The 25,595-nt window shown below is 45.3% G+C and overlaps 1 protein-coding gene across 1 annotated transcript in view; it reads left to right on the top strand.

The window, feature by feature from the left end:
* LOC119949834 (dedicator of cytokinesis protein 2-like) overlaps positions 1-25,595 on the top strand; it is a 381,064-nt gene that overhangs the window by 333,029 nt on the left and 22,440 nt on the right. The window contains exons 43-52 of the mRNA XM_038771675.1: positions 739-903; positions 1,496-1,506; positions 1,601-1,757; positions 5,076-5,116; positions 8,844-8,934; positions 10,496-10,615; positions 12,729-12,818; positions 15,354-15,458; positions 16,041-16,182; positions 25,475-25,556. Coding sequence (XP_038627603.1) covers positions 739-903; positions 1,496-1,506; positions 1,601-1,757; positions 5,076-5,116; positions 8,844-8,934; positions 10,496-10,615; positions 12,729-12,818; positions 15,354-15,458; positions 16,041-16,182; positions 25,475-25,556 — 1,004 coding nt within the window. The remainder of the gene's footprint in view (positions 1-738; positions 904-1,495; positions 1,507-1,600; positions 1,758-5,075; positions 5,117-8,843; positions 8,935-10,495; positions 10,616-12,728; positions 12,819-15,353; positions 15,459-16,040; positions 16,183-25,474; positions 25,557-25,595) is intronic.

Here is a 25,595-nt window from a genome sequence, read left to right as displayed (position 1 = left end):
TTCCAAATGTCTTTCCAGTCAGAGAACCTTGAGGGATGTTCAGTAAAGGTCCCAGGAAGAAATGGGGAGAATAAAGCTTTTATCTGTAAGGTTAGGCTTAGAAGGGAAAGGGTAACTTGAAATGGCAATCATCAGAAAGGAGGCAGACCCAGCCTCACAGATATAGGAAAGAGGCAGAAATTATGTCTAAATCACAGGTCAATTTGCATTGCTTTATTGTGAGATGTAGAACAGGTGCCACTCCTGTGGTGAAAACCTGATTAAAGCAGCGGGATTTGTGGCTTTCCTCTGATCAGATGCACTTTGTATGGTGAGTACACAAAATGGCTCTCTATGGTTCCTGCCCACCAGGCCTCCCATTGGGGTCTGGGCACTTCCCTCTCCTGGGACTTCCCTCGTGCCTGCATCTGGAAGCCTGGGGCATCACCCTTGGAATGAGGGGTAGATAGGAGGTATAGTGTTGGTCTGAGCCTGCTTCGGTCCTACTATTGGGGACAAAAGTGTGCCCCTTTCAGTGCATCCATAGAGAAGAATATTTTTTAAATGTAGTTGCATGGTGAGCAATAATACATCATCACCAGGAGCAGTGAGGGGCAAGGGGAAAAAAAAATAGCTGAAGGTGCATCAAGCCATGACCCTAAAGCCTGACACCTGGCTGTCATCAGGATCATCCCTCTATCTCCAGTTTCCCAGGGAAGGCAATCCCATATCTGCTTTCAAATAACCCCTTGCTGTCAGGAAGTTCTTCCAAACATCTATCCCAACTCCCCCTGTGAATCTCTACTTAATTTAGTTGCATCCAGCACCCCAAATCATTTCTTTAGCATCACCTACAAACCATACTCTAAGATAAGCACTACAGCCAATAAAGCTCAGCCTACACTCTTAGCTCCTCTAGCACCAGTTTGCTCACTGTACCACAATCTCGTCTATCTCGCCACAGATGCTTTTCATTCATTCATTCACTAATATTTATTGAGTGCTTACTGTGTGCAGAGCACTGGACTAAGTGCTTGGGAAAGTACAACAATAAACAGACACATTCCCTGCCCACAATGAGCTTACAGTCTAGAGGATGTCCTCCCCCTGGCCTGGAACTCCCTCCCCCTCCATATACACCACCTTCAAAGCCTTATTTAGTCACTGCTCCCCCACAGGGCCTTCCACAACTAAACCTTCTTTTCCCCAAATCCCTCTCTCTTCTGGATCTGTACCCTTTAAGCATTTGATATTCACCCCACCCCCAGTTCTTTCTACTGTAATTTATTAATTTATATTAGAGTTTGCTTCCCCCTCTAGACTGTAAGTTCGTTGTGGTCAGGGAAGGTGTCTACCAATTCTGTTGTATTGTACTCTCCAAAGCTTAGTACAGTACTTGGTGCACGATAAGTGCTCAATAAATGCCATTGATTGACTGACATTGATTCTGTGCCTGAAAGGGCTGTCAGTCTAATACCTAAAGCCTTGTCAGCCATAGTTTTCCTTTCTGGTTCAGTTGTACATGAGGTTGGATGACCTAATAATTTTCCTTTTCCCCAACCCCTGGCCTCACCTCAGCACACTTTGGTAAGAGAGTGTCTTTCTGTTTTTTCGTCTGCAGCCTGGTGGATTGCTCCTTGGAGCATCCGAAAATCGCCAAGACAGTTGAGAACTTTGTCAGTCTGGTCAAAGGACTGTTGGAGAAGCTGCTGGATTACCGGGGTGTGATGAGCGACGAGAGCAAAGACAACCGCATGAGCTGCACCGTTAACTTGCTGGTAGGTGAGCCCACCAGGGTCTGATCCAATCTGATCCATTTATCCAACACCAGTTATATGCAGAGCACTGTACTGAGGGCTTGAGAGAGTACAGGAGAGTATTCTGTGCATGTCTCCCCACTCCTCCAAACCCTCCAATGGTTGCTCATGAAGCAGATTTCAGGCTCTCAATCAGCTCTCTCCCTCCTACCAAACCTTGTTCCTCTTCTACTACATTGCAGACTGTGCACTTCACCCCTTCTAATACCAACCTAATCAGTGTGCCTTGCTCTCATCTCTCTCATTGGTCCTGGCCTCCCTCCAGCCTGGGACTCCCTCCTCCTTTATATCTAGCAGGCCAGCACTCTCTCCATCTTTAAAGTCCTATAAAGTCCAGGAAACCTTCCCTGATTAACTTTTCATCTCTCCACCTCATTTCCCTATGTACTTTGCCCCTATGTACTTGAGTCCTTACCCGCTAAGCATTTAGGTCCCACCACCCCACCACAGCACTTGGATATATATCTTTGTACTCTGTGGCTTCCTCCTCACTGTGAATGTTAGTGTCTGTCTCCCCTACTTGATTATAACCTGCTTCATGTCTACAAAATCTCTTGTACTCTCCCAAGTGCCCAATACAGTGCTCTGCACAGAGTAAGCGTTCAATAACTGCTATTAAGTGATTGATTTACAACAGTGCATTGCAGTCTGTCCAGATGGAGCTTGTTAGAAGAACACCCCCTAATTCCCCAACAGTATTCTATTCAAAAGGCACAGTAAAGCATGTGCTTTGAAAACATGGAGTGCAGTAAGTAACTCAGACTCAGCGTGGGAAGAGCTGGAATATTTTCTAATGTTTTTCGGACCTGTGGCGTCGGGCTGCTTTAATGGAAAAATCTGAATATATTTTAATTTTTTTCCCTTTGGCAGACTCAGCGCATGCTCTGGCATAAAGCCATTTACTTTATTTCCCTATAGAGCCCCATGCTCTCTGCTGGGCATTCCCAGAAGGAAAATAAATGCCTTCCTGCTCCCTTTCCCTATCTCACCCTCCTACCCAGTGCTTCATAATGGGATCTTAACTGGCCCCATATCTCTCCTCTGGAGACTTCGGTGTCTGCAGTCCTCTCCCAAAGGATGTGCAAGTTTTCTCCATGCTTATACATAGCCAAGCAGAAAAATGTGTCTTGTCTCCCCTGCTGGGACTAGAGCCTGAAATTGATGCTACTTGGCGGTGGGCATGTGTGGCCATATTCCCCAAAGCCATGACTAGCAGTGCTATGAAACTGTGCATTGGCTGTCTGCTACTCAGTCAGGGAAGGGTCCACAAACTGGATTATCTTGAATCCCCTCCCTGATGTGGCCTTGGAAGTGGTTTTGTAGAGAGGAGAATTACTGTACATCTTATACAGATATAGCAGGCGTGGGAAAGCTCAGTGTAACAGTGGTTGTGTCTCTGAGACCCAGGCTTTGTAAGAAGCCGTTTCCATTGAGAAGACTGACTTTAACCCTCCACTTCTTTGCAGAGTAAAATGAACTTCCAACTGCCCATGGGGATTATCTCTGAGACAAGCAATGTCTTAGGGCCAAGCACCCCTGATATCACTTCAGTGGCCACCGAGCATCCCCATATCAGCATGCCCTCCTGATGGACAAGCAGACCTGCTTGTCCAGGCTCTGCCTTTGGATTGTCTATTGCCCCAGTTGGGCAGCCACTGATTTTATTGGGGGCCGTTATTTTCCTCCAATCTCATCCTTCCATTCTCTCTTTGAGCTTTCCTGTTATTTTGGGACATAGAAGTTGGGGAGGCACTGGAGAAGAGGGTGCAGTAGATGGGGAAAGGAGTGTGAATATTTCACATCGAACCACTGAAATATGAGCATTTGTAGGGTGGGAAATGGGAACATTTATCATTGAGCAAGGAGTGTGTCCACCAATTCTGTTGTATTGCAAGCTCCCAAGTGCTTAGTACAGTACTCTGCACTAGTGAGCACTCTGTAAATACCACTGAATGATTTAAGACTGAAGCGTGAACATAGGAAAGAGACATTATCAACACAGCCACATTCTTTTCTTTCAGTGCTATTATGTAATGTGATTTCAGCATAGCGTGGGTGTTATTTATACACTGTGACTAATAGCTATTCCCATCATCCCGAGTTCTATGATGACTCTTGATTCTCCCCAATCTGGAAGAAGAATTTTTTTGTTTGTTAATGTTTTTGCGTGTTACAATGGTATTCAATACATGCTTAGTATTTGTCAAGCACTGTTCTGAACACTGGGGTAGATACAAGTTAATCAGGTCGGACACATCCCCTGCCTCTCAAGGGACTCACAGTCTAAGTAGGAGAGAGAACAGGTATTGAATCCCCATTTTATAGTTGAGGAAACAGAGGCAGCACAGAGAAGTTAAGTGATTTACCCAGCAGGCAAGTGATAGAGACAGGATTAGAACCCAGGTCCTCTGAACCCTAAACCCATTCTCTTTCCACTAGACCAGCTGCTTTCCAATCAGGAACTGTTGGCCAAAGTTGGTGCCTACAGAATTTTCCAGGGAGTTAGGATATGGGGGTTCAAATCCCAAATCTACTACTGACCTGCTGTGGATATTGGACAACTGAGTGCACCTTTCTGAGACTCAGTTTCTCCACCTGTAAAATGGACATCATAATCTCTGACCCTCCCCATTTCCCAGGGCTAACGGGAGGACAAAATGATATAACAAGCAGGGAAAGGCTTTGAGTTCCCAGAAAGTCAACCTCATAGAAACCCAAACCAAAGTTACCATCACTGTAATCATTATCATCATCATCATTATTATTAGAGTGTTTTCTGCAATACCTCAGGAAGGCAGTGCCTCACAGCTCCCACCCTCAAGATAATCAGATCAGGATTTCAATATTTTAAAGTTCCCCAGGGGCAAGCGGTGTGGCTCAGTGGCAAGAGCCCTGGCTTGGGAGTCAGAGGTCGTGGGTTCTAATCCTAACTCCACCACTTGTCAGCTGGGTGTCTTTGGGCAAGTCACTTCACTTCTCTGTGCTTCAGTTCCCTCATCTGTAAAATGGGGATTGAGACTGTGAGCCCCATGTGGGACAACCTGATTACCTTGTATCTCCCCCAGTGCTTAGAACAGTGCTTGGCACATAGTAAGCACTTAGCAAATACCAAAATTATTATTATTATTACGTGGAGTGTTCATCTTCAGACTGAGAGGAGCCCCAGAGCCAGAGAAAAAAGCTATGTTCTGGTTGCAAACAGCAGGGCTTTAAAACCATGCTGAGTTCAGGTGCTAACAAAAGGAAACCCTAATTATTTGTTTTTCTTTCCTCAACTAGAACTTCTACAAGGACAACAACCGTGAGGAAATGTACATAAGGTAAGAGCAACTCTGCCCAGAGCTTGTTGGCCCCCAGGGTGGTATTGACAGTGTCCTCTCCTAGCTTCCCTCAGCTAAAGCAGAAATTCCAGATCCCCAGACCTCCCAGGGGAGCCCATAGACCTGTGACTTGTTCTTGTCCCTGCCTTGCCTAGCCTCAAAGATGAAATTTACTTGAGGAAACACAACTTCCTTTCTCACTTTTAAAAATACAATTCCAGTGGCCATAGTTTTTGGTTTAGAGGGGAATGTGTTTGCAACGACAGGATAAGCCCTTTGTATGTGCTCGGAATACAAGAATGTGTTGCCAATGCAGCCCTTTATGGGATGTTAGATGGCAAGATAAGCAGTGTTCTCTGGAATCCACCTCTATATTTTCTTTTAAATGAAATACCCTGGAAGATAAATGCTTATTTTCTTCAGGAATCCTGGGAAGTGCAAGGGATAGACATTATTGTGCATAGTGTACAAAACAGATTAATTTAGAAATATTGCTTTACTTAAACCAGGAGGCCACAGTTTTCACCGAAGGAAGGCTTTTGTGCCATATGGCATGGGAAAGCACACCCAATTTGGTTGGGTCCCGTGGTTATATTCCAGAACTATGGCCACATGCCTGTGCCTGTCCATTTAAAAATTGGGCTGAATATTAGTAATTAGCAGAAGCTGGTGAAATATTCATGTTATGGGACATACCCCATGAAAACACTGGATTATGTTTCTAAAAAAATATCAAGATATCATGAGCATTTTGGGGAATTGCTATTATTCACTCATTCATTCAGTCGTATTTATTGAGAGCTTACTGTGTGCAGAGCACTGTACTAAGTGCTTGGGAAGTACAAGTTGGCAACATATAGAGACGGTCCCTACCCGACAATGGGCTCACAGACTAGAAGGGGGAGACAGACAACAAAACAAAACATGTAGACAGGTGTCAAGTCGTAAGAACAAATAGAATTAAAGCTAAATGCACATCATTAACAAAATAAATAGAATAGTAAATATGTACAAGTAAAATAAATAGAGTAACAAATCTGTACAAACATATATACAGGTGCTGTGGGGAGAGGAAGGAGGTAGGGAGGGGGGATGGGGAGGAGGAGAGGAGGAGCGTTAGGATCCACTTCAAAACCTGCCCCGACATGATGGCTGCGCATTACAGGTAAGCTCAAATTCTTATGAATCCATTTCTGCTCCCTCCTACCCTCTCTTCCCAGCCTTTCCTTTTCCCAGTGTTTTTCCAGTTATCCTGTACCCAAGCACCCCAGTCTCCTCTTCCCTCACCACCCTTCGCTCCCCAGTTTTGGAGGGGTTTTTGTGTTATCAGCGAACTATAAAAGCAGGTGTTGCTTCAAGCATATCAGCTGCCATCTTGCCCATTCCCCTTCTCACCTGGAACCTCGCCTCCCACCCCCAGCCAAAGCCATGGACCTTGGGTAAAGGGTGGACTGGGGAGGGAGAGCAGGTGGTGGCACTGTCCAATGCCGGGGGCAGGAGCTTCAGAAGGTCCAAGCCACTCTTCCTCTCCTCTCCCCATGGCGTGGCCCTATGCCTGTTCTCACAGTTTCAGTTCAGAAGGGGAAGCAGGTTCCAAGCCAGAAAAGGTAAGAGGGAGCAGTGGTGACATATTGGAAGGGACGTTTATTATCCTCCACTCCAACACAACTCCCTGCATCATTCCAGACTTTCCCTCTCCTTGGCCCTTCCCTTTTTCCATGGTATGTCAGGCAGAGCATGTGTGTGCTCTGAGATAATTGAGCAAGTAATATAGGTCTGTCCCTGGGGTGGCACATGTTGAGGGAAGGGCATAAACCAAGGTACATCTGTGGTTTAAAATACACCATATAACTCACTGTTTGTGCCTCTCAGTTTCCCTTCATCTCTGATGCTATCTCTGTATTTTTTGTGTCTGTCTTTCCTGCCTCTATATCCATCTCTGTATCTGTCTCTTTATGTGCCCAAATAAATCCTCTGGTGCCTGTTTTTGAGAAACTCATCGTGCTCATGGATTACCTGAATAATGAAGGCCCGAAGTACATTTTGTCCTGAATTATCATAACCTCTTGCCTTGAAGTAGCTGCTTAATTGCAAAAGTGTACCTTTTGGGTTGTGAATTAGCTGGATATTTCTTCTTACTGAGGCACAGTTTTTGTATTTTCTGGTGTAATTTTCTTCTTAAAGATAGTAAAACAATTTCATAAAACCTAAACCAAATCCAATTCCTTTTCTAAGATCCAAGCCAAGTAGAGTGCTCTAAAATATCAGCTGGCATGTTGTAAAGTCCAGGAGCTGCCCTTGACGAAGCCCTTGAGCCTATCCTCATTATAACTCCATAGTAGCTCAACATGTCAGTTTATCACATGAGTAGGTTTTCTTTCAATGAGCAGTCTGGAAAACAGGAATTAAAGTGGGAAGTGCTTTGCACATAGTAAGCGCTTAATAAATGCCATCATTATTATTATTATTATAAGAGAGATTGTCAGGATGTGATTTTTTAAAGAGACAGAGCTGATGGACTTGAAACCTCTCAGTGCCCAGGTGGCAGAGTTCTTGTATATGGGTTAAGAGATTAGCTAAGGGTCTACTACTCCAAGATCTGTCAATCAGTGGTATTTATTGAATGTTTATTGTGTGCAGAGAACTGTATTAAGCACCTGGAGAAGTGCAGTACAATAGAGTTGGTAGATATGATCTTTGCCCAAAAGGAACTTGCAGTCTACAGGGAAAGACAGACATTAAAATAAATTACAGCTAGGGGAAAGAGTAGAGTATAAGGATATGTACATACATGTTCTGGGGGGGTCAAAACCATATATATATATAGATGATGGAGAGGGGAAGAAAATTAGACAAGGGAGAAAAAAGCAGACAGGTGAGATGGACCTTGTAAATGGAGGACATCTCTTCTAGTGACTGTGGCCCACTTTCTCCCTCTTTAGATTGTAAGTTGCTTGGGAGCAGGAATCAGGTCTACCAGCTCTATTGTATTGTACACTCTCAAATGCCTAGTACAGTGCTCTGTACACAATAAGCACTCAGTAAACACACTGATGGATTGACTGATTAAACTCCACTGCTAGAGACCATTTTGGGGAACTCCATGACTGCGCAAGAAGAGGAAAGTTTGAGGTCTGACTTCCTGGGACTCTCTCAAGAAACACTAATGGAACACTGATCATTTCACTGCCACCTCTACGTTCACTCTAGCTGAAGAGACCAGGGTTGCTCATTGCATAGCAGAAAGGCCCATCTGCCTGAGTGATCGCATTCTGACCTAAACCAGTGCTTGCTCCTTGTCAGTTATTTGCTCCCTCCCATCCCCTTCCATCATTCCTGGGCATCAGCTTCCTCCTCACACAAATCAGGGCTGCAACACTGCCACCCATCTGCCCAGTGACACAATGAGCTGCTGTCTGTTGCCCTAGTACTCACCATGTTACTGAATAATTTCCCCTTCATAAATGGTCTTCCCCAGTCCCAAGTTCATGTGCCTAAGTATGAGTGGGAGACTGCTTCTCCTTGAAAGATTTGGATTCAGCTTTTCCCTTGGCCATCCCAGGATAGGGATGATTTGAGGAACTATGCTTGGGCACCTGGAGCAGTCATGCTGAGTTTAGAGTGGTGGTTGTTCTCATGGAATTTCACAGTCTGGCTCTGACCTTCCTGACAGGAGTTGCTTTTTGTCTATGTTGCCTGCTCAGTTGGCTCACTTTCTCTCCCTCAGATATTTGTACAAGCTCCGTGATCTGCATCTGGACTGTGAGAATTACACAGAGGCAGCATACACTCTGCTCCTGCACACTTGGCTCCTGAAGGTATTGGTTCATTGAGTAAAGTCTACTTTGGCTTTCAAGCGTATCGGTAATAAATGGGTGTTGGTTCATTTATTCCTTTAGCTTTATTTAGAGGCAGTATGGTTGAGTGAAAGAAGCATGGGTCTGGGAATTGGGGGTTCTGGATTCTAGTCACAGCTCTGTCACTGGCCTGCTGTATGACCTTGGACATGTCATTCAACCTTTCCATGCCTCCATTTCCTTATTTGTAAAATAGAGATTAGATATCTGCTCTCCCTCCTAGAATGTAAGGCCTGGGTGGGACAGGGACTCTATCTCACCTGCTTTATTTAGCAAATAGTAAGTGCTTAAGTGCCAATATTATTATTATTTGTTATGGTATTTTTTTTTGTTTCTCCCCTTGCCCTTGCTTTTTAGATTGTGAGCCCTTATGTGGGCCAGGAATAGCATTTGAATTATCATCCTAGTCCCTCTTCTCAGTGCTGAATACAGTGCTGTGCTGTACAAAGTAAGCAATCAACAAATATAGTGAATAAAAAAATAAAAATTCAATCTTGGCTAGTTGCAGTTAAAGCATCAGAAAAGCATTAAATACAAATTGACAGGACACTTGCTGTTTTTCAGTTTACCTTGTTGTAAACATTTTTGTCATTAAAGGAAAACAAAACAATTTTCTTTAACTTCTTTAGCAGAGACTGCATCTCTTAGAAGTTCTGCATGGTTTCTGATTGATCTGATGTTCTTAATCAATACTATTGTCAGTAATTATTTCTCAGGATGCACTGGGGTATGTTTTGTAAATGAAAGTTACAATCGTCCTGATCAAAAACTGATTTCGAGAGTGAGGGACTCTGGAGTCAGCAGGGAGTTTTCAGTGCACATTGATCCTTGATAATTGGAGATACTATTTAAATTTTTGTCATCTTGCTGTGCCCCTGGTTGTAGAATCACTGCTGACTGGTGATTCAGGAGTTCTCATATCGACTGAATTTAATTCTGACATTGTCAGCATGTGATTTATATAACTGAGGATTCCCACCACCAGTTCTGTGATTTCATCTCAGTGGTCTGGCCATGCCATCAGATCCTGGCCCTATCACTTCCCCGTTGTGTGACCTTGGGTCTCAGTTTCCTCATCTATGTAATGGGGATTTAGTACCTTTTCTCTCACCCCCTTAGACTGTTAGCACCATAAGGGACAGGGGCTGTATCTAATATGATTGCATTGTGTTTATCCCAGCACACAGTAAGTGCTTAACAAATACCACAGTTGACAGATGTGATTATTTTTGTTATTTTTATTATTATTAATAGTATCATTGCCAGATGGGTCCTACAGGGCTGGTGTTCTCTCTAAGAGAAAGGGAGTGCTCCAAATTTAATGAATTCATTAATTCATTCATTCAGTCATATTTATTGAGCACTTACTGTGTGCAGAGCTCTGTACTAAGTGTTTGGGGGAGTACAGTACAACAATAAACAGACACATTCCCTGCCCACAATGAGCTTACAAAATCTGCAGGCATTGGGAAGTGGAGGTAAGTCTTATCTCCAGATGTAATTTTTGATCAATTTCTTGCAGTGGTCCGATGAGCAATGTGCATCTCAGGTCATGCAGACTGGATTGCAGCTATCCCAGACTCACCGTCAGCTAAAGGAGTCTCTGTACGAGACCATTATTGGCTACTTTGACAAGGGAAAGGTAACCCACTGAAAACATCTGCTGTCACTTGGGATGGAACCTGGAAAGCAGGAGGGATGTTCCGGTTTTCAGGTTTTTTCAGTGGGCCGGCACTGAAGGGACTGGCCTCATGGTGTGTTGAGAGGTTGACCGTGAGTCCAAAAAATACCCAGGCCTCCCCTGCTCGGCAGCTGGAAAGCAGATGGGAGAGTGCAAGTACCAATCTCCATGAGTCTTTATGAACTTGGCATAACCTGTGAGCAGACTCCAAGGGAGGCAGCACATAAACCCGAAGAAAAATAACTAGGCCAAGTCCTCTGCAGAGGGGGTCCTGCTTTATGCAGTTTCCGCATCTGCAAAAACCCTGTCGGAGAGCAATTGATGCAACTGAATTGTTCCTGGAATCAGTCACTAGCTTCCCTGCCCACTCTGTCATGTTGCCATCTTCAATCACCACTTGGGCTTTCATCTTGCTCCGAAGTGCCTGAATGTGTGGGAGAGAAGTCCTCGGAGAGCACTGCTCATCCTGGCAAACTTTTCAGAAACTTGGACAAATTCACCTTCTCCTTGACTGGTGTCTGCACTTCTGCCTGTGTCTCTCCAAACTTTCTTGTGGCTGGGAGTTGGGGGATCCAGGCAGGGAATTGTATCATTTCCTGTTTTCTGTATTTTACTGAACGAAATATTATGGGTCTCCCCTTTTGCAAAGATGAACCCAGAAGCGAGTTCCCAGGGGTCAGGAAGGAAAGAGGGCAAAAATTAAAAAAAAAAAAGCCAGCCAGAAAAGCCCTGAGCACAGCTCACAGTGCTGCTTCCGTATCTGAGGAAGTCTCTGGTGTTACTTTGATCATGATGGAAGAAAAATCCCAGCCTGCCTAACAGGCTGACTTTGTTCTTTTACCTATATGAGCCATGAGGAATTTTCAGGTTGCTCACTGAGTTATCCTCAGCTTTCAAGCCATGGCCCCTGCATTCACTACTTTGTTTTTATTTATTTTAATATGTGGATTTTAAGCGAGTCTTTTAACTGCAGGTGGCTTGCAGTCTTTTTCCAAGTTCAAACTTTGTCTTTATGATTTCTCTGACCCCTCCCATTCCCCCTGGAAGCCTGTCAGTCTCTACGCACCCCAGGGTGTGGCCCATGACTCAGAGGAATCTCCCTAACATTCTGGTTTAAATCGAGCGGGCTCGCCTAGGTTGGCTAGGCTGAGTTGCTGGCTGGCCGCATGTATCTGGGTTAAGGGATGCAGATGTTTCTGTTGACCTGAGGTTGGGAAGTTGGTTCCTGTCAGAGGGACAAAATGGCTATCTTTTGTTGGCCAGCCACTGGATACCCATGTGAATCATTCAAAATGTTTTTGTTGTTACTCACTCCACCCATTCCTGACCCTCATGCCCACTCATCCATCTTCCTTTAGAACTATCCCTGTGGCCTCATTACATACACTGGTCCTCACCCCACCCTCTTTTTTTCCTCCCTGCTCACTTCATCCCTACTTCAGCACCTGTGGAAGAAGCTGCTCAGAAGTGGGGAACTGGAATTGTGTTAGGTTAATGATTTGGGGGCCTTGCATCTCTTTCTTTGCAGTCCTTACCACCACCATCCCTGCTCTTGTCCACACCTCCTCCCTTCAAGCACTACTCTGAGGGACCCAAGCTGGGTGGGCTGGGAATGGGATGGGGTGGCAGAGAACAGGTAGGTGGGGGAGGGTCTGACAAGTTGGTTTCTTTCCAAAAGGGGCAGGTATGAGGTTTCATGGTGCAGAAGGTATCACAGTTTCAGTGTGGGAGCCCAGGCCAGCAGATGTGGAGAAATGGAAAGGATAGAGATATGAGTTTAGAAGTGGGCAGAAGAAAAGGGCAGGAAATCTGAGGGGAGGTCAGAGTTAATATCGGAGAAAAGAAACACTGAATGGGTTTCCTGGGGGACCACTAAAAGAGGCTGTGAGGATAAGCTTTGGAAATCTTTCTACTCTTTCCAGCCCAAGAGCTTACGGGGAGCCTATTCTGGGGCTAGAAATAAGGGGATTCCCAGGGTCTGAGGTGAAAGGTGACACAATGCTGGATAGCCCCCTCTGGATTCCTGCCCAGTGAGCTTTCTGGGCTGACCTTTGAATTTGCTTTCTCACTGCAGATGTGGGAAGAAGCCATCTTCCTGTGCAAGGAACTGGCAGAGCAGTATGAAATGGAGATTTTTGACTACGAACTCCTAAGTCAGAACCTGGTAAGGTTTCAATTCATTCCAAAGTAGGCTGAACTGCCTGCAAGGGTGATTTTTAAAAGATCTCTGACATTTATGGCCTTATTGATTTTAGCCTTAGCAGGCAGAGAGGTTAAGGCTTGACAGATTTCGTGGAAAATTTGTGTTCCTTTAAGGAAAAAGAAAGAAAGAAAAAAAGAAAGAAAGAAAGAAAAAAAAAAACCCAATCCTGCACCTGATGGAGATGTCCCCTTTCCCACCACCACTCCCGCCCTGGCACCTTCCAACTGAAGAACATTCTGGGAGAGATGTTCTAAGATAATTTGTCAGAGGCATTTCCCTTCCCGAATGCCCAGGACCTGCACAAGTAAGTTACTACACACCAAATAAACACTAGCTGCAACTGCCGTTGTGGTCCACAGATCACTAAACAAGGAGTAAGTAAAAAGACAAATTTGTGCCTCTGATTAATGAACAGATCACTAAGAACATTCCCATTGAGCCAGCCTTGTTTGTTACATGGTGTCCAGGATAAGCGGGTGGAGGCCAAGGATGGAGGAGAGAGGAAGCCAGTCTGGACATGGCCACTGACTATACCCTAGCTGATGGGAGGAGATGATAGAGAGCATAGGCACCATCAGAATCAATCAATCAATCATATTTATTGAGCATTTACTGTGTGCAGAGCTCTGTAATAAGTGCTTGGATAAATATAAGACAAAAATATAACAGAATTTGTAGACATGTTCCCTTTCCACAGCAAGTTTACAGTCTAGCATTGCACCGTTAGGTCAGACCAGTTTTCTGTCCATCAAAAAATGTTGTCAATCAATCAATGGTATGTTTTGAATGCTTATTTTATGAAGAGCACTCTGCTAAGACCTGGGAAAGTAGACTATAACAGAGTTGGTAGATATGATCCCTGCCCAGAAGGAGCTTGCAGTCTATATGGGGATGGCAGCAAAATACTTGGAGGAATCATGCAAACATTTTCATACAGTCACACCCAGTCTCATATCCATATGTGCTCACATACACACTCCCACATGTTCACATGCTCATATACATGTGTGTGAATACACATAATGGCTATATCTGTGTGGGGGCAAAAACAGCACTGTTTCAATCAAAAGAATCCTCAGCCCATGTTGAATAATGGTGCAAATGGAAGAAGCCTCATTTTCAATCAGATGAAAGAGGGATTTATCACTAGTTTTTATTGTCGTAAATTATAGGAAGTTGCTGAGAGCTGTTTGCGGCAGGGAAATTGCATTTTTGTGTGTGTCTAGTGATAAGGGTTTCCCAGTAGGGCAGGACTGAAAACTTCTCCCCCACATTTATTCATCGGAGGAGCAAATTTCACTGCTCAGTAACCACAGTAACATTCTCAGCCTCTTTACTGTTGAACTCCATGAAGTGTCACCTCTTCGAGTTCTGTTGTTCTTGCCCTGTTGTCCCACCCCCTAAAAATCCAGGATTCCTTAGATTTTCTGGTTCCTGTTACCCACACTCTTCTCTATTCTATAGCTATTCTTGTAACACTGTTTTTTTTCTTACAGTTCTAACTTGAAATTTCTCACTGCTGCTAGTAACTAAACCCCTTCTGTGGCTTGGGGTCCCCACCACTCAGGGCTCCAAAATCGGGGGCTAAGGTGGGATATGGGAAGAGAAGGCAAAGTCAGAGGGTCAGATAGGGGTCAGATCAGAGCCTCAGACCCTCTTCCCTGTGACAACTCTCTCCCTGCTCTTCCTCCACCACTGCCACCTGTTCCTCCCATCCTGTCCTGGTTTGACATTGCCCCCTTCTTCCCCTACCCACACACACATACACACAGTTTGTAATTCTGAGAGGTGGGACTGCTGAGAGCAGATTGGCCAAGTTGTAGAAGTGCTGGCAGCAACAACGAGGTCCATAGTGCTACAGTTGTAGGAAAAAAAGAATAGAAAGACAGATGGGGGTGCCGGGAGAAGAGGGTCAGAGAAGACAAGGGGTTGGAGGTGGTGGAATGCTGGCTAGGGAAGGGGATGGGACTATTTCCCTGGTGATTTTGCAAAAAAAAAGAGGCTTAATCTACCATCACTTTGAGGGGGAATGATTTCTTCAGAGCTGACATTCGAACAGTCCTCCATCCCTGTTCCCACCCTCGTGTCCTGCCTGGGTTGTGGATATTGCCGCATGTTCCCAGGGGTCAGGGGAAGGGCTGGGGTCTAGAAAATCCCCAAATCCTGTTTATCAAATGTGTGGGTCCTCCTGGTCTCTGACGCATTACTGAGGTCCACAGAGCACACCCTGTTTCCTCAGGTTGATGTGACTTGGAATACATGCTATCCCCTGTTCAGATTCAGGTCAAATACAGCTATTTCCACTAAAACAGAAATCTCAAAACATATACCTACTTCTTGTCTATATAGCTGCTCCTCAAAACAAAACACATAATCTCTCTCCTTGGTTGGCATTTTCATTTTTATGGCTTATGTCAGGCTTATGGGAAGAACTGATCAAAATCTTTCCCGCGAAAAGGTCTCCTGCTGACAGCTGGGTGTGTTTTATTCTTCCAGATTCAACAAGCAAAATTCTATGAGAACATCATGAAAATCCTGAGACCCAAACCAGACTACTTTGCTGTCGGGTATTATGGCCAAGGCTTTCCCTCCTTTCTGCGGGTGAGTTGGTCAAGAGGAATGTTTGGGAAGCTGATCAAATAATAGTGGTGTGTGTTAAGTGCTTACTATGTGCCAAACACTGTTCTAAACCCTGGAATAGACGTAAGGTAATCAGATCCCTCATGGGGCTCACAGTCTTAGTCCCCATTTTACAGGTGAGGTAACTGAGGCACAGAAAAGGGAAGTGATTTGCCCAAGGTCACACAGCAGACATGTGGCAGAGCCAGGATTGGAACCCATGTCCTCTGACTCTCAGGCTTGTGCAATTTCCATCAGGCCACACTGCTGATCTCTCTCATCCCTCGGAGTCAGGTACCATCAGCTTGGAGCCTGGCCTTGATCCTGGGGGCAGGGGACCCTTTCCTCACCTCTCTGTAACTTGTCACATACGTGTTACCATCCTGACCATATTACCTTCTCACCGTAGGGTGACATTTGTGCCATATCATCCCATCTCTGCCACTTGCGCAACAGGGAGAAAGAGGGCTTGAGCCTTCTCAATATAGCCCCACCTGGCCAGGAGTGATGGGAGAGAATGTGGGATCTAGGCTCAGGACATTTGTGATTGTTGCATTTCTACAGAACAAAGTGTTCATCTACCGGGGGAAGGAGTATGAACGGCGGGAGGATTTCCAAATTCAGCTCATGAGCCAGTTTCCCAACGCAGAGAAGATGAATACAACTTCCGCCCCAGGAGAAGATGTCAAAAACTCTTCTGGCCAGTGTATCCTTGGAAAACAAATCACCATGGTGGATGTATTGTGTATTAAAATTGGGTTGGTTTGGACGGGGGAAGGGAAGGCTAGGAAGTGCTGTCAAGTATATGAGAAAGGTGTTTCTGAAGATACTGTTGACCAGTTATTTTCCACACCCACCGTGGACCAACCAAAATGAAAAAGGTTTAAGTTGCAGTAGGCCTGGTTTAGGTTATCTTGCATTTTCCCCAGAGTTTAGCACAGTGTGGACATCCTAACCCCTAAGGTCATAAAACTCCAAAAGACATCCTAACTCCTAAGGTCATAAAACAATGAAAGAGACCACCAAGGGAAATAATGATAATGATGATAATGATGGCATTTATTAAGCACTTACTGTGTGCAAGGCACTGTTCTAAGCGCTAGGGAGGTTACAAGGTGATCAGGTTGTCCCTCGGGGGGCTCAAAGTCTTAATCCCCATTTTACAGGTGAGATAACTGAGGCACAGAGAAGTGAAGTGACTTGCCCAAAGTCACACAGCTGACAATTGGCTGATCTGGGATTTGAACCCATGACCTCCGACTCCACAGCCACTTTCCACTGAGCCATGCTGCTTCTCTAAGATTTGGGATTTTGATATTTGGGAATCTTCGTCCCTGGGGATCATTAAAATTAGGACTTAGGATCAGCCACCTTTTTTCCTCGGTGGTTCAGGTCCTCATCTGCCCAGAGAAAGTGGGCTGGATAAGATGGCCATTTGAAGGCCTGTCCAGTTCTTGGATTCCATAATCCTCTGGTCACAGAGACCCCCCTGGATTTCAGTATTTCCACACTGGGACACAATTTCTGGCTCTAGGGCCTATTTCTGTCTCCCACTGAGTGGACTGGTGCAGGATGGGGCGAATGAAAACAAAAATCTGGGATTGGTCCTCCATTTTAGGCAACCAAATTCTGGACAGTAGTCAGAGCTCAAAGTCAAACTGCAGGTGGATATTAAGCTCATTAATTTAATATGGAGGGGATCAGGGAGAATGCACAGGCCAGTGACAAAAACAGGAAATGTGCCAATTAGGGTGGTGCCTAAATTAGAGACAAGACTGCTGGGAAGCTGGTGGGATGATTGAAAGGAATCACATTAACCCAGGTGGGCCAGCTTATCACTACCGCAGAACCAGAAATGAACATTTAAAGCATCATGCGACTCGTATTGCAGGACCAGTCAACCCGCTGAACCTCAGTCCACATGTTCTCCCATTCTTTGAAACAAAAGGTTCATCAGTAACTCTTTTATTGCTTCACTTGCCCTCTTGTCTCTGCCACCTTTAGATTGCTAGGCATTTGGAGAAAAAGGAAGAATTGGATCTGGTTGTCTGGTTGCATTAGGGATGCATGGTAAACATAAAGCCAGTTGCAGGAGAGTTTTATGTCCAGGATTGCATCTCCCACATTCACCCGGTCTGTTGCCCACTATGCCCACCCCTAAGAGAACTTCACAGAAGTTTGTCAAGGCATCAGATCCTTTCTATCCTCACTCTGATGCTCAAGGGGAAAGGCACTTGAAAGGGAAAGCTTTTTTTTTGTTAATTCACCTTTCACTCTCTCCTTCTTCAAAGCCTCAGAATTCCCATTTTCACTTGCAGACATGCCGTCTAGCCTGAGGTTCAAGTCCCTGATGGCATGCCGCAGTGCCTCAGCTCAGCACAAAGACCATCGAGCCATCACACATCACCTGACTTGTCATCTGCGTACCACTGGATCGCTTTCCCCAACCCAGTCCAGGCCCACTCTTCCCCGTGATGGAGTTCTCCCCTCTATACAAGGAAGGGAGCTGAGAACAAGGAGGCAGCTTGGGCTAAAAATAATGACTGTGATATTTGCTAAAAACTATGGTACTTGTTAAGCACTTACTATATACCAAGCACTGTGCTAAGTGCTGGAGTAGATACAATATGATGAGGTTGGACAGTCCCTGCCCCACATTGGGCTCACAGTCCAGATAGGAGGGAGAAGAGGTATCAAATCCCCGTTTTACAGATGAGGTAACTGAAACACAGAGAAGTCAAGTACCTTGCCCAAGGTCACACAGCAGGCAAGTTCCAGAGCTGGGATTAGAACTAAGGACCACTGAATCCCAGACCCATGTTCTTTTCACTAGGCCATGATGTATCTCTAGGCCAAATTGTACTTCTCAAGCACTTAATACAGGGCTCTACACACAGTAGGCAGCTCAATAAATACGATTGAATGAATGAATAAGCTATGCTACTTCTCAAGCCATCCCTTACTCCACACTTAACAGTTGTGATTTGTGTTAAGCACTTACCATGTGCCAAGCACTGAGCTAAGGGTTGGGGTAGATACAAAACAAGCAGATTGGACAGAGTCCCTCTCCCACTAGGAGGTTATAGCCTAAGGTGGGTGGGAGAACAGTATATATACCCATTTTTGCAGATGAGAAAAGGTGAGGCTCAGAGAAGTTCAGTGACTTACTCAAGGTCACAAAGCAGGTAAATAGAGGATCTGGAATTAGAATCCAGGTCTCTTGCCTCCCAAGCCCAGGCTCTTTCTACTAGGCTTTCCTGTTTCCCAGGGTACCACGCCTAAGGCTAAGAGACATGACTCCTAGAACTAGCTGGTCTGCCTTTGTCCTTGGGTACCCTCTTTGAATCTCTGGAAAAAGACACAATCATGTGCATTGAATTAAATGCACAATAATGATAAAAGAAACATAAAAGTGCTTAGTACAGTGCTCTGCACACAGTAAGCGCTCAAAAAATACGATTGAATGAATGAATAAATACACAAATCTGAAAATGTGTTAACCTCATACCCGATTACCTGATTTGTTTGGAACTGTCTACCCTCAAATTCACTTTGAAAAGCACTCTGAACATACCAACTGCCAGGTGATTTTTCACACCAGGTGCTAACTGTTCCTTCTTTAAAACCATCTTGCTTCCTGTTGTTTTACTACTAGAGGCAGAGCTGTATTGCTTCTGAATTCCCTGTTTTCCTTCTGCAATTATGAACTGAAGTAAATAAACATCATAACAATAGTTGCATCATTTTCTAAAGTCCCTGAAAAGTTGGGACAGTTTTAGAAGCAGAGGGAGCAGTGTTGCCTAGTGGATAGAGCATGGGCTTGGGAGTCAGAAGGACCTGGGTTCTAATCCTGGCCCTGCCATCTGTCTGCTGTGTGACCTTGGACAAGTCATTTATCTCCTCTTTGCCTCAGTTACCTCCTCTGTATAAAAGGAATTAAGAGTGTGAGCCCTATGTGAGCCCGATTACCTTGTTTCTACCCCAGTGCCTAGTACGGTGCCTGGCACATAGTAAGTGCTTAACAAATACCAAAATTATTATTATTGTTATTACCAGACATTATAAAATAATAATCAAAAGGAAGCTATTTCTATTGCCAGCTATCATCAGTATTGGCAGTAGTAATAAACTCTAGCCTTTCACGTAATCAAACAGAGAAGCACAGCAGGCCTGAGGTCTTTTTCCTGACCCTGGCATCTCTGGATAGAGGGGAACAGAGAGCTGGTGAAACAGGACTAGGGACCAGGAATTAATCAATCACTTGGATTTATTGAATACTTACTGTGTGCCGAGCACTGTACTAAGCCCTTGGAAGAGTAAATTTACTCTTTAAGAGGTGGTAGATACGTTCCCTGTCCACAGTGAGCTTACAGTCTAGAGGAGAAGAGAGAAATCAATTTAAATAAATGAATTACATATAGGTACATAAATGCTGTGGCCCTGAAGGAGGGGTGAATAAACGGTGTAAATCCAACTGCAAAGGCAGTACAAAGGAGTGGGATGAGTCAGTCAGTCAATTGTATTTATTGAGCACTCACTGTGCGCAGAGCACTATACTAAGCATTTGAGAGATTCCAATATAACAATAAACAGACACATTCCCTGCCCACAATGAGCTTACAGCCCAGAGGGGGAGTCAGACATAAATATAAATAAGAGGAAATGAGGGCTTACTTGGGAAGACCTCTTGGAGGAGATGTGCCTTTAATAAGGCTTTGAAGGTGGGGAGCATTTTTGTGAGATATGAAGAGGGAGGGCATTCAAGGCCAGAGGCAGGACGTGGGAGAAGTGTTGGTGGCCAGATGGATAAGATAGAGTTTGACATTAGAGGAGTGAAGCATGTGGGCTGGGTTGTAGTAGCAAATCAGGGAGGTAAGGTGAGAGGGGCAAGGAGATTGAATGCTTTAAACCCTATCTTAAGGCGTTTCCATTTGATGCCGGGGTGAATGGGCAACCACTGGAGGCTCTTGAGGAGTGGGGAAACATAGACTGAATGGTTTTATAGAAAAATGATCCAGACAGCAGAATGAAGTATGGACTGGAATAGGGAGAGACAGGAGGTAGGAAAGTCAACAAGGAGGCTGATGCAATAGTCAAGTTGCGATAGAATAAATGCTTGGATTATTGTGGTAGCAGTTTTCATGGAAAGTAAAAGGCAGATTTTAGTGATGTTTTGAAGCTTGAACTGACAGAATTTGGTGACAAATTGGATGCTTGGGTTGAATGAGAGAGATGAATTGAGAAAGCGCCAAGATTTTGGGCTTGTGAGATAGGGAGGATGGTGTTGCTGTCTAAAGTGATGGGAAAGTCATGGGGAGGACCGGGCCTGGGTGGAAATATGAGGAGTTCTGTTTTGAACATGTTAAATTTGAGGTGTTGATGGGACATCCAAAAAGTGATAGGAGGAAATACGTGACTGTAGAGAAGGAGTGAGCTCTGGGGTGGAGACATAGGTTCAGAAATCATCTGCATAGAGATCAGAACTGAGCCTTGAGGGATTACCACAGTTAGGGGATGGGAGGCAGAGCAGGAGCTCAAAAAAAGAGACTGAGAACAAGCAGCCAGCTAGATGGGAGGAGAACCAGGAGAGGACAGTATCAGTGAAGCCAAGGTTGGGTAATGTTAGCAGGAGGAGGGGGTGGTCGGCAGGGTCAGAGGCAGCTGAGAGGTCTAGTGGGATCAGGATGGAATACTGGACATTGACTTTGACAAGAAGGAGATCATTGGTGACTTTTGAAAGGGCAATTTCAGTGGAGTGAAGGAGGAGGAAGCTGGATCTGAGGTGATTAGGGGCAAGAGATGGGGGAGGTAGGGAGTTAGGGGGGTTGTAAAATGCCTGAAATAACTAGCAGGGGGCAGTGGGCGTAGGAATCAATAAGGATGGAGAAATAATGTTGCCAGGCAGCGGAGAGGTCAGAGTTAAAGCAGGCAAGGATAAACTTGAAGCGGATGAGATCAGCATGGTATCTGGATTTCCTCCAGCAGTGCTCTGTGGTCCATGCATAGAAGCAAAGGAAGTGGACTGTGGAGGTGATCCATGGCAGTGCATTGATGATACGAGATTGGTGAAGAGATAGGGGAGCAAATGAGTTGAGTTCATCAGGGAGGGTTATGTTGAGGGTGCCAGTTTGGTCGGCAAGGAAAGATAGTTTGCATATGGAGACTAAATGGGGCATGATGAGTTGAGAAAATTGTATGAGGTCAAAAGGTCAGTGGTCTCTGTTGGAGAACAGCACAGATTTGCAGGGAAGGGGCATGTTGGGGAGAAGGCAGGAGAGCAGGTTGTGGTTGAATGGAGGTATTTCAGAGTTTGTGAGGATAGAGAGTGTACGGTGACTAGAGATGATGAGATCTAATGTGTGTCCAAGATTGTGAGTTGATGGGAATGGTTTTCTATCCTTTTTTTTGCAAGCTTCAAAGCAGTGGACAACTAGATTCCAGGCTAAACATACTCAGTAACAGTGGGGCTGAGACTGAGGGTGGAGTCAATGATTGCCATCTCCACCCAGAGCACTGGACAGCCCGGCACTTCCACCAGCTTCATAAACATTTCCCAGCCCAGAGTCTAGAGCCCTGAAAACCTTTTAGATTTGATTTTCATTGATGAAACCTTTTCCAGTCAGCTCCCTTGTCCCCTGAGACATAAATTGTCCTCACCGGTTTCAGTTGACCAGCTTCCTGCCACATTCTCCACCTCTCCGCATTCCAGTCCAAGTTTAGGAATGAACTCTCTAACAGTCCTAAATTTTCTCATTTTGAACCAAGCATTCGTGGATTCATCCACAGCCATTTGAACCTACTGATATTTCTGTCCTATACAACTTCCTGGGATGATGAATTCCATATGGCTCCCACCTTTTGTGTAAAGGAGGGGTTAATGGCAATAATAACTGTGGTATTTGTCAAGTGCTCGCTATATGCCAAACACTGTACTATGCTCTAGGGTAGATACAGGGACATAGTCCCTGTCCCACATGGGGCTCACATTCTAAGTAGTAGGGAGGACAGGTATTGAATCCCCATTTTACAGCTGGGGAAACTGAAGAACAGAAAAGTTAAATGACTCGCCCAAGGTCATACAGCTGGAAAGAAGTGGGATTAAATCTTAGGTCCCCAGACTCTCAGGCCTATGCTTTTTCCACTAGGCTATGCTGTTTCCTTTTGTTTGATTTGTACCTACTACCTTCTAGATGCTGTTGTTGCCTCTTGCTTTGTTGTTGTGGGGTATGGTGGGCAGTTAGTTTATCTCGTTCAAGCATGTCATGATTTTATAGACCTCAAATGTGTTCCCTCTAGGCTTGTGACTTTCCAGGCTGAAGAGTCCTGACCTTTTTAGCATCTCCTAAAATAGATGTTTTTCCATCTCCCTGACCTAGATCATTGCCTTCCCCAGCTCCGATATGTCTTGTGTTCATGGCCAGGGTCAGCCAGAGCTTGAGAAAACCAGGTCTTTTCTGCTCAGCATATGCCAAATAGGGAGAGGTAGAGAGGGACTTTCAGTTGAAAGCAACACAGTGGGGCAGCCACAAAAGAAATTGCAAACCATGAGATTGAATACTGCAGTTTAAACTTGGGGCAGTCAGCAAGCTGTGATGGCAGTCATCATCATCATCATCATCAATCGTATTTATTGAGTGCTTACTATGTGCAGAGCACTGTACCAAGCGCTTGGGAAGTACAAATTGGCAACATATAGAGACAGTCCCTACCCAACAGTGGGCTCACAGTCTAAAAGGGGGAGACAGAGAACAAAACCAAACATACTAACAAAATAAAATAAATAGAATAGATATGTACAAATAAATTAAATAAATAAATAAATAGAGTAAAAAAATATGTATAAACATATATACATATATACAGGTGCTGTGGGGAAGGGACGGAGGTAAGATGGGATGGAGAGGGGGACGAGGGGGAGAGGAAGGAAGGGGCTCAGTCTGGGAAGGCCTCCTGGAGGAGGTGAGCTCTCAGCAGGGCCTTGAAGGGAGGAAGAGAGCTAGCTTGGCGGATGGGCAGAGGGAGGGCATTCCAGGCCCGGGGGATGACGTGGGCCGGGGGTCGATGGCGGGACAGGCGAGAGCGAGGTACGGTGAGGAGATCAGCGGTGGAGGAGCTGAGGGTGCGGGCTGGGCTGGACAAGGAGAGAAGGGAGGTGAGGTAGGAGGGGGCGAGGGGATGGAGAACCCTGAAGCCCAGGGTGAGGAGTTTCTGCCTGATACGCAGATTGATTGGTAGCCACTGGAGATTTTTGAGGAGGGGAGTAACATGCCCAGAGCGTTTCTGGACAAAGATAATCCGGGCAGCAGCATGAAGTATGAATTGAAGTGGAGAGAGACACGAGGATGGGAGATCAGAGAGAAGGCTGATGCAGTAGTCCAGACGGGATAGGATGAGAGCTTGAATGAGCAGGGTAGCGGTTGGGATGGAGAGGAAAGGGCGGATCTTGGCAATGTTGTGGAGCTGAGACCGGCAGGTTTTGGTGACGGCTTGGATGTGAGGGGTGAATGAGAGAGCGGAGTCGAGGATGACACCAAGGTTGCGGGCTTATGAGACGGGAAGGATGGTAGTGCCATCAACAGAGATGGGAAAGTCAAGGAGAGAGCTCAATTTCTACTGTCCAGAGCAATCCCAACATCGAGACTGAGAATAATAATAATGATAACAGTAATAATAATAATTGTGGTATAAAGCACTTACCTGTCTATACTAAGTGCTGGGGTAGATTCAAGCAAATCTGGTGGGACACAGTCCCTATCCCACATGGAGATCACAGTCTTAGTCCCTATTTTACAGATGAGGTAACTGAGGCACAGAAAAGTGATATGCCCAAGGTCACACATCAGACAAATGGCAGAGTTGGGATTAGAACCCAAGTCCATCTAACTCCCAGGCCCATGCTCTAGGCCATTAGGCCACGCTGCCAGAAAATGACTTCTCTCTCCAATTCCAGTGACCTCACACAAGGGTACAGATAGGTGTTTATATACTGCAAGGCTTTGTGGGTCATCTTACATCACCCTTTCCTGCTTTGGTGGAGGAGAAGAATCTTCCCCACCTATTCCCTAAAATTGTGGAAAGGATAAAATGTCAAGCTGAGAGGTAGCAGCAATATGGCATCTTCCTCCCCCTTTCCTTAGCCTCCCCTGCCAATTCTCTTTCACTGGGCTGCCAGGACACTGACCCTGAGGGGCAAGCAATCTTCTCTGAAATGGTTGTGCTTGGTTGTGTGGAAGAGGAAGGAGAAAAGCTTCCCCCTGGAGAGGCCAAATAAGACTTCCAGGCCAGGAAAGTCCATTTACTGAAATGCTTCTGCACTAAATGAAGCCTGTAAGGTTTCCGAGAGGTGGCCAATTTATTCTCTTCCCACTTGTCGACTGGGGGAAATTACCTAGTTGGCCTAGCAAAATAACTAAATTTCCATTGACCAGCATCAGACTCTCCTCAGCAAGCCTGTTTTGCCCACACTCCTGGGTAAAACCCCACAGTCAGTAGCCACAGGTGTGTATATACACTGATGAAAAGTCATGGTGATGTTCCCCTTCCCGTAGATATAATGCTTCTCTAAGAACTCAAAATGCTAGCACAGATTTTCTCCTCCCACCAGCCCTGTAGACAGAGAGTCAAAGAGATTGTTATCCCCATTTTACAAATGGGTAAGCTAGTAAACTGAGACATCCAGGGGTCAAGTGACTTGCCCAGGTCAGCGGCAGATAGAACCAGATCTCAGGCCTCCAAACTCCCGGACTCAGAGAGTGTCACATTAGTCCACGCCATTGTGGAAGAGGCCCCTGACTAAAGAAGGAGCCAGGGGACATAGACGGGTAACTGGATTCGGGTGCAAAATGAACACATATGCCTTTCCAGAGCTCCATGCTGGGTATGGGTAATGGCTGGTCGGAGAGTGGGGACTGAACAGCGGGGATATCTCCCTGACCGTCGGAACAGGGAAAGCTGTGGTGGTAATAGTGAGTTTGAGTCCTTAATTCGAGGGAATGTAGATATCCAGTGTTTCACAGTCCAGCCTGTCCTAGATGAGCATCCACGATTCAAGAACAAGCCTGTGCCTGACCAGATCATAAAGTAAGACTCAAATCTGTCTCTCAGCATGTTGGTGGGGGG

Source organism: Tachyglossus aculeatus, chromosome X1, assembly GCF_015852505.1.
Source record: "Tachyglossus aculeatus isolate mTacAcu1 chromosome X1, mTacAcu1.pri, whole genome shotgun sequence".
Taxonomy (NCBI): Eukaryota; Metazoa; Chordata; class Mammalia; order Monotremata; family Tachyglossidae; genus Tachyglossus; species Tachyglossus aculeatus.
Note: the sequence above shows the minus strand (reverse complement) of the source record. Positions and strands in the feature narration are given on the sequence as shown.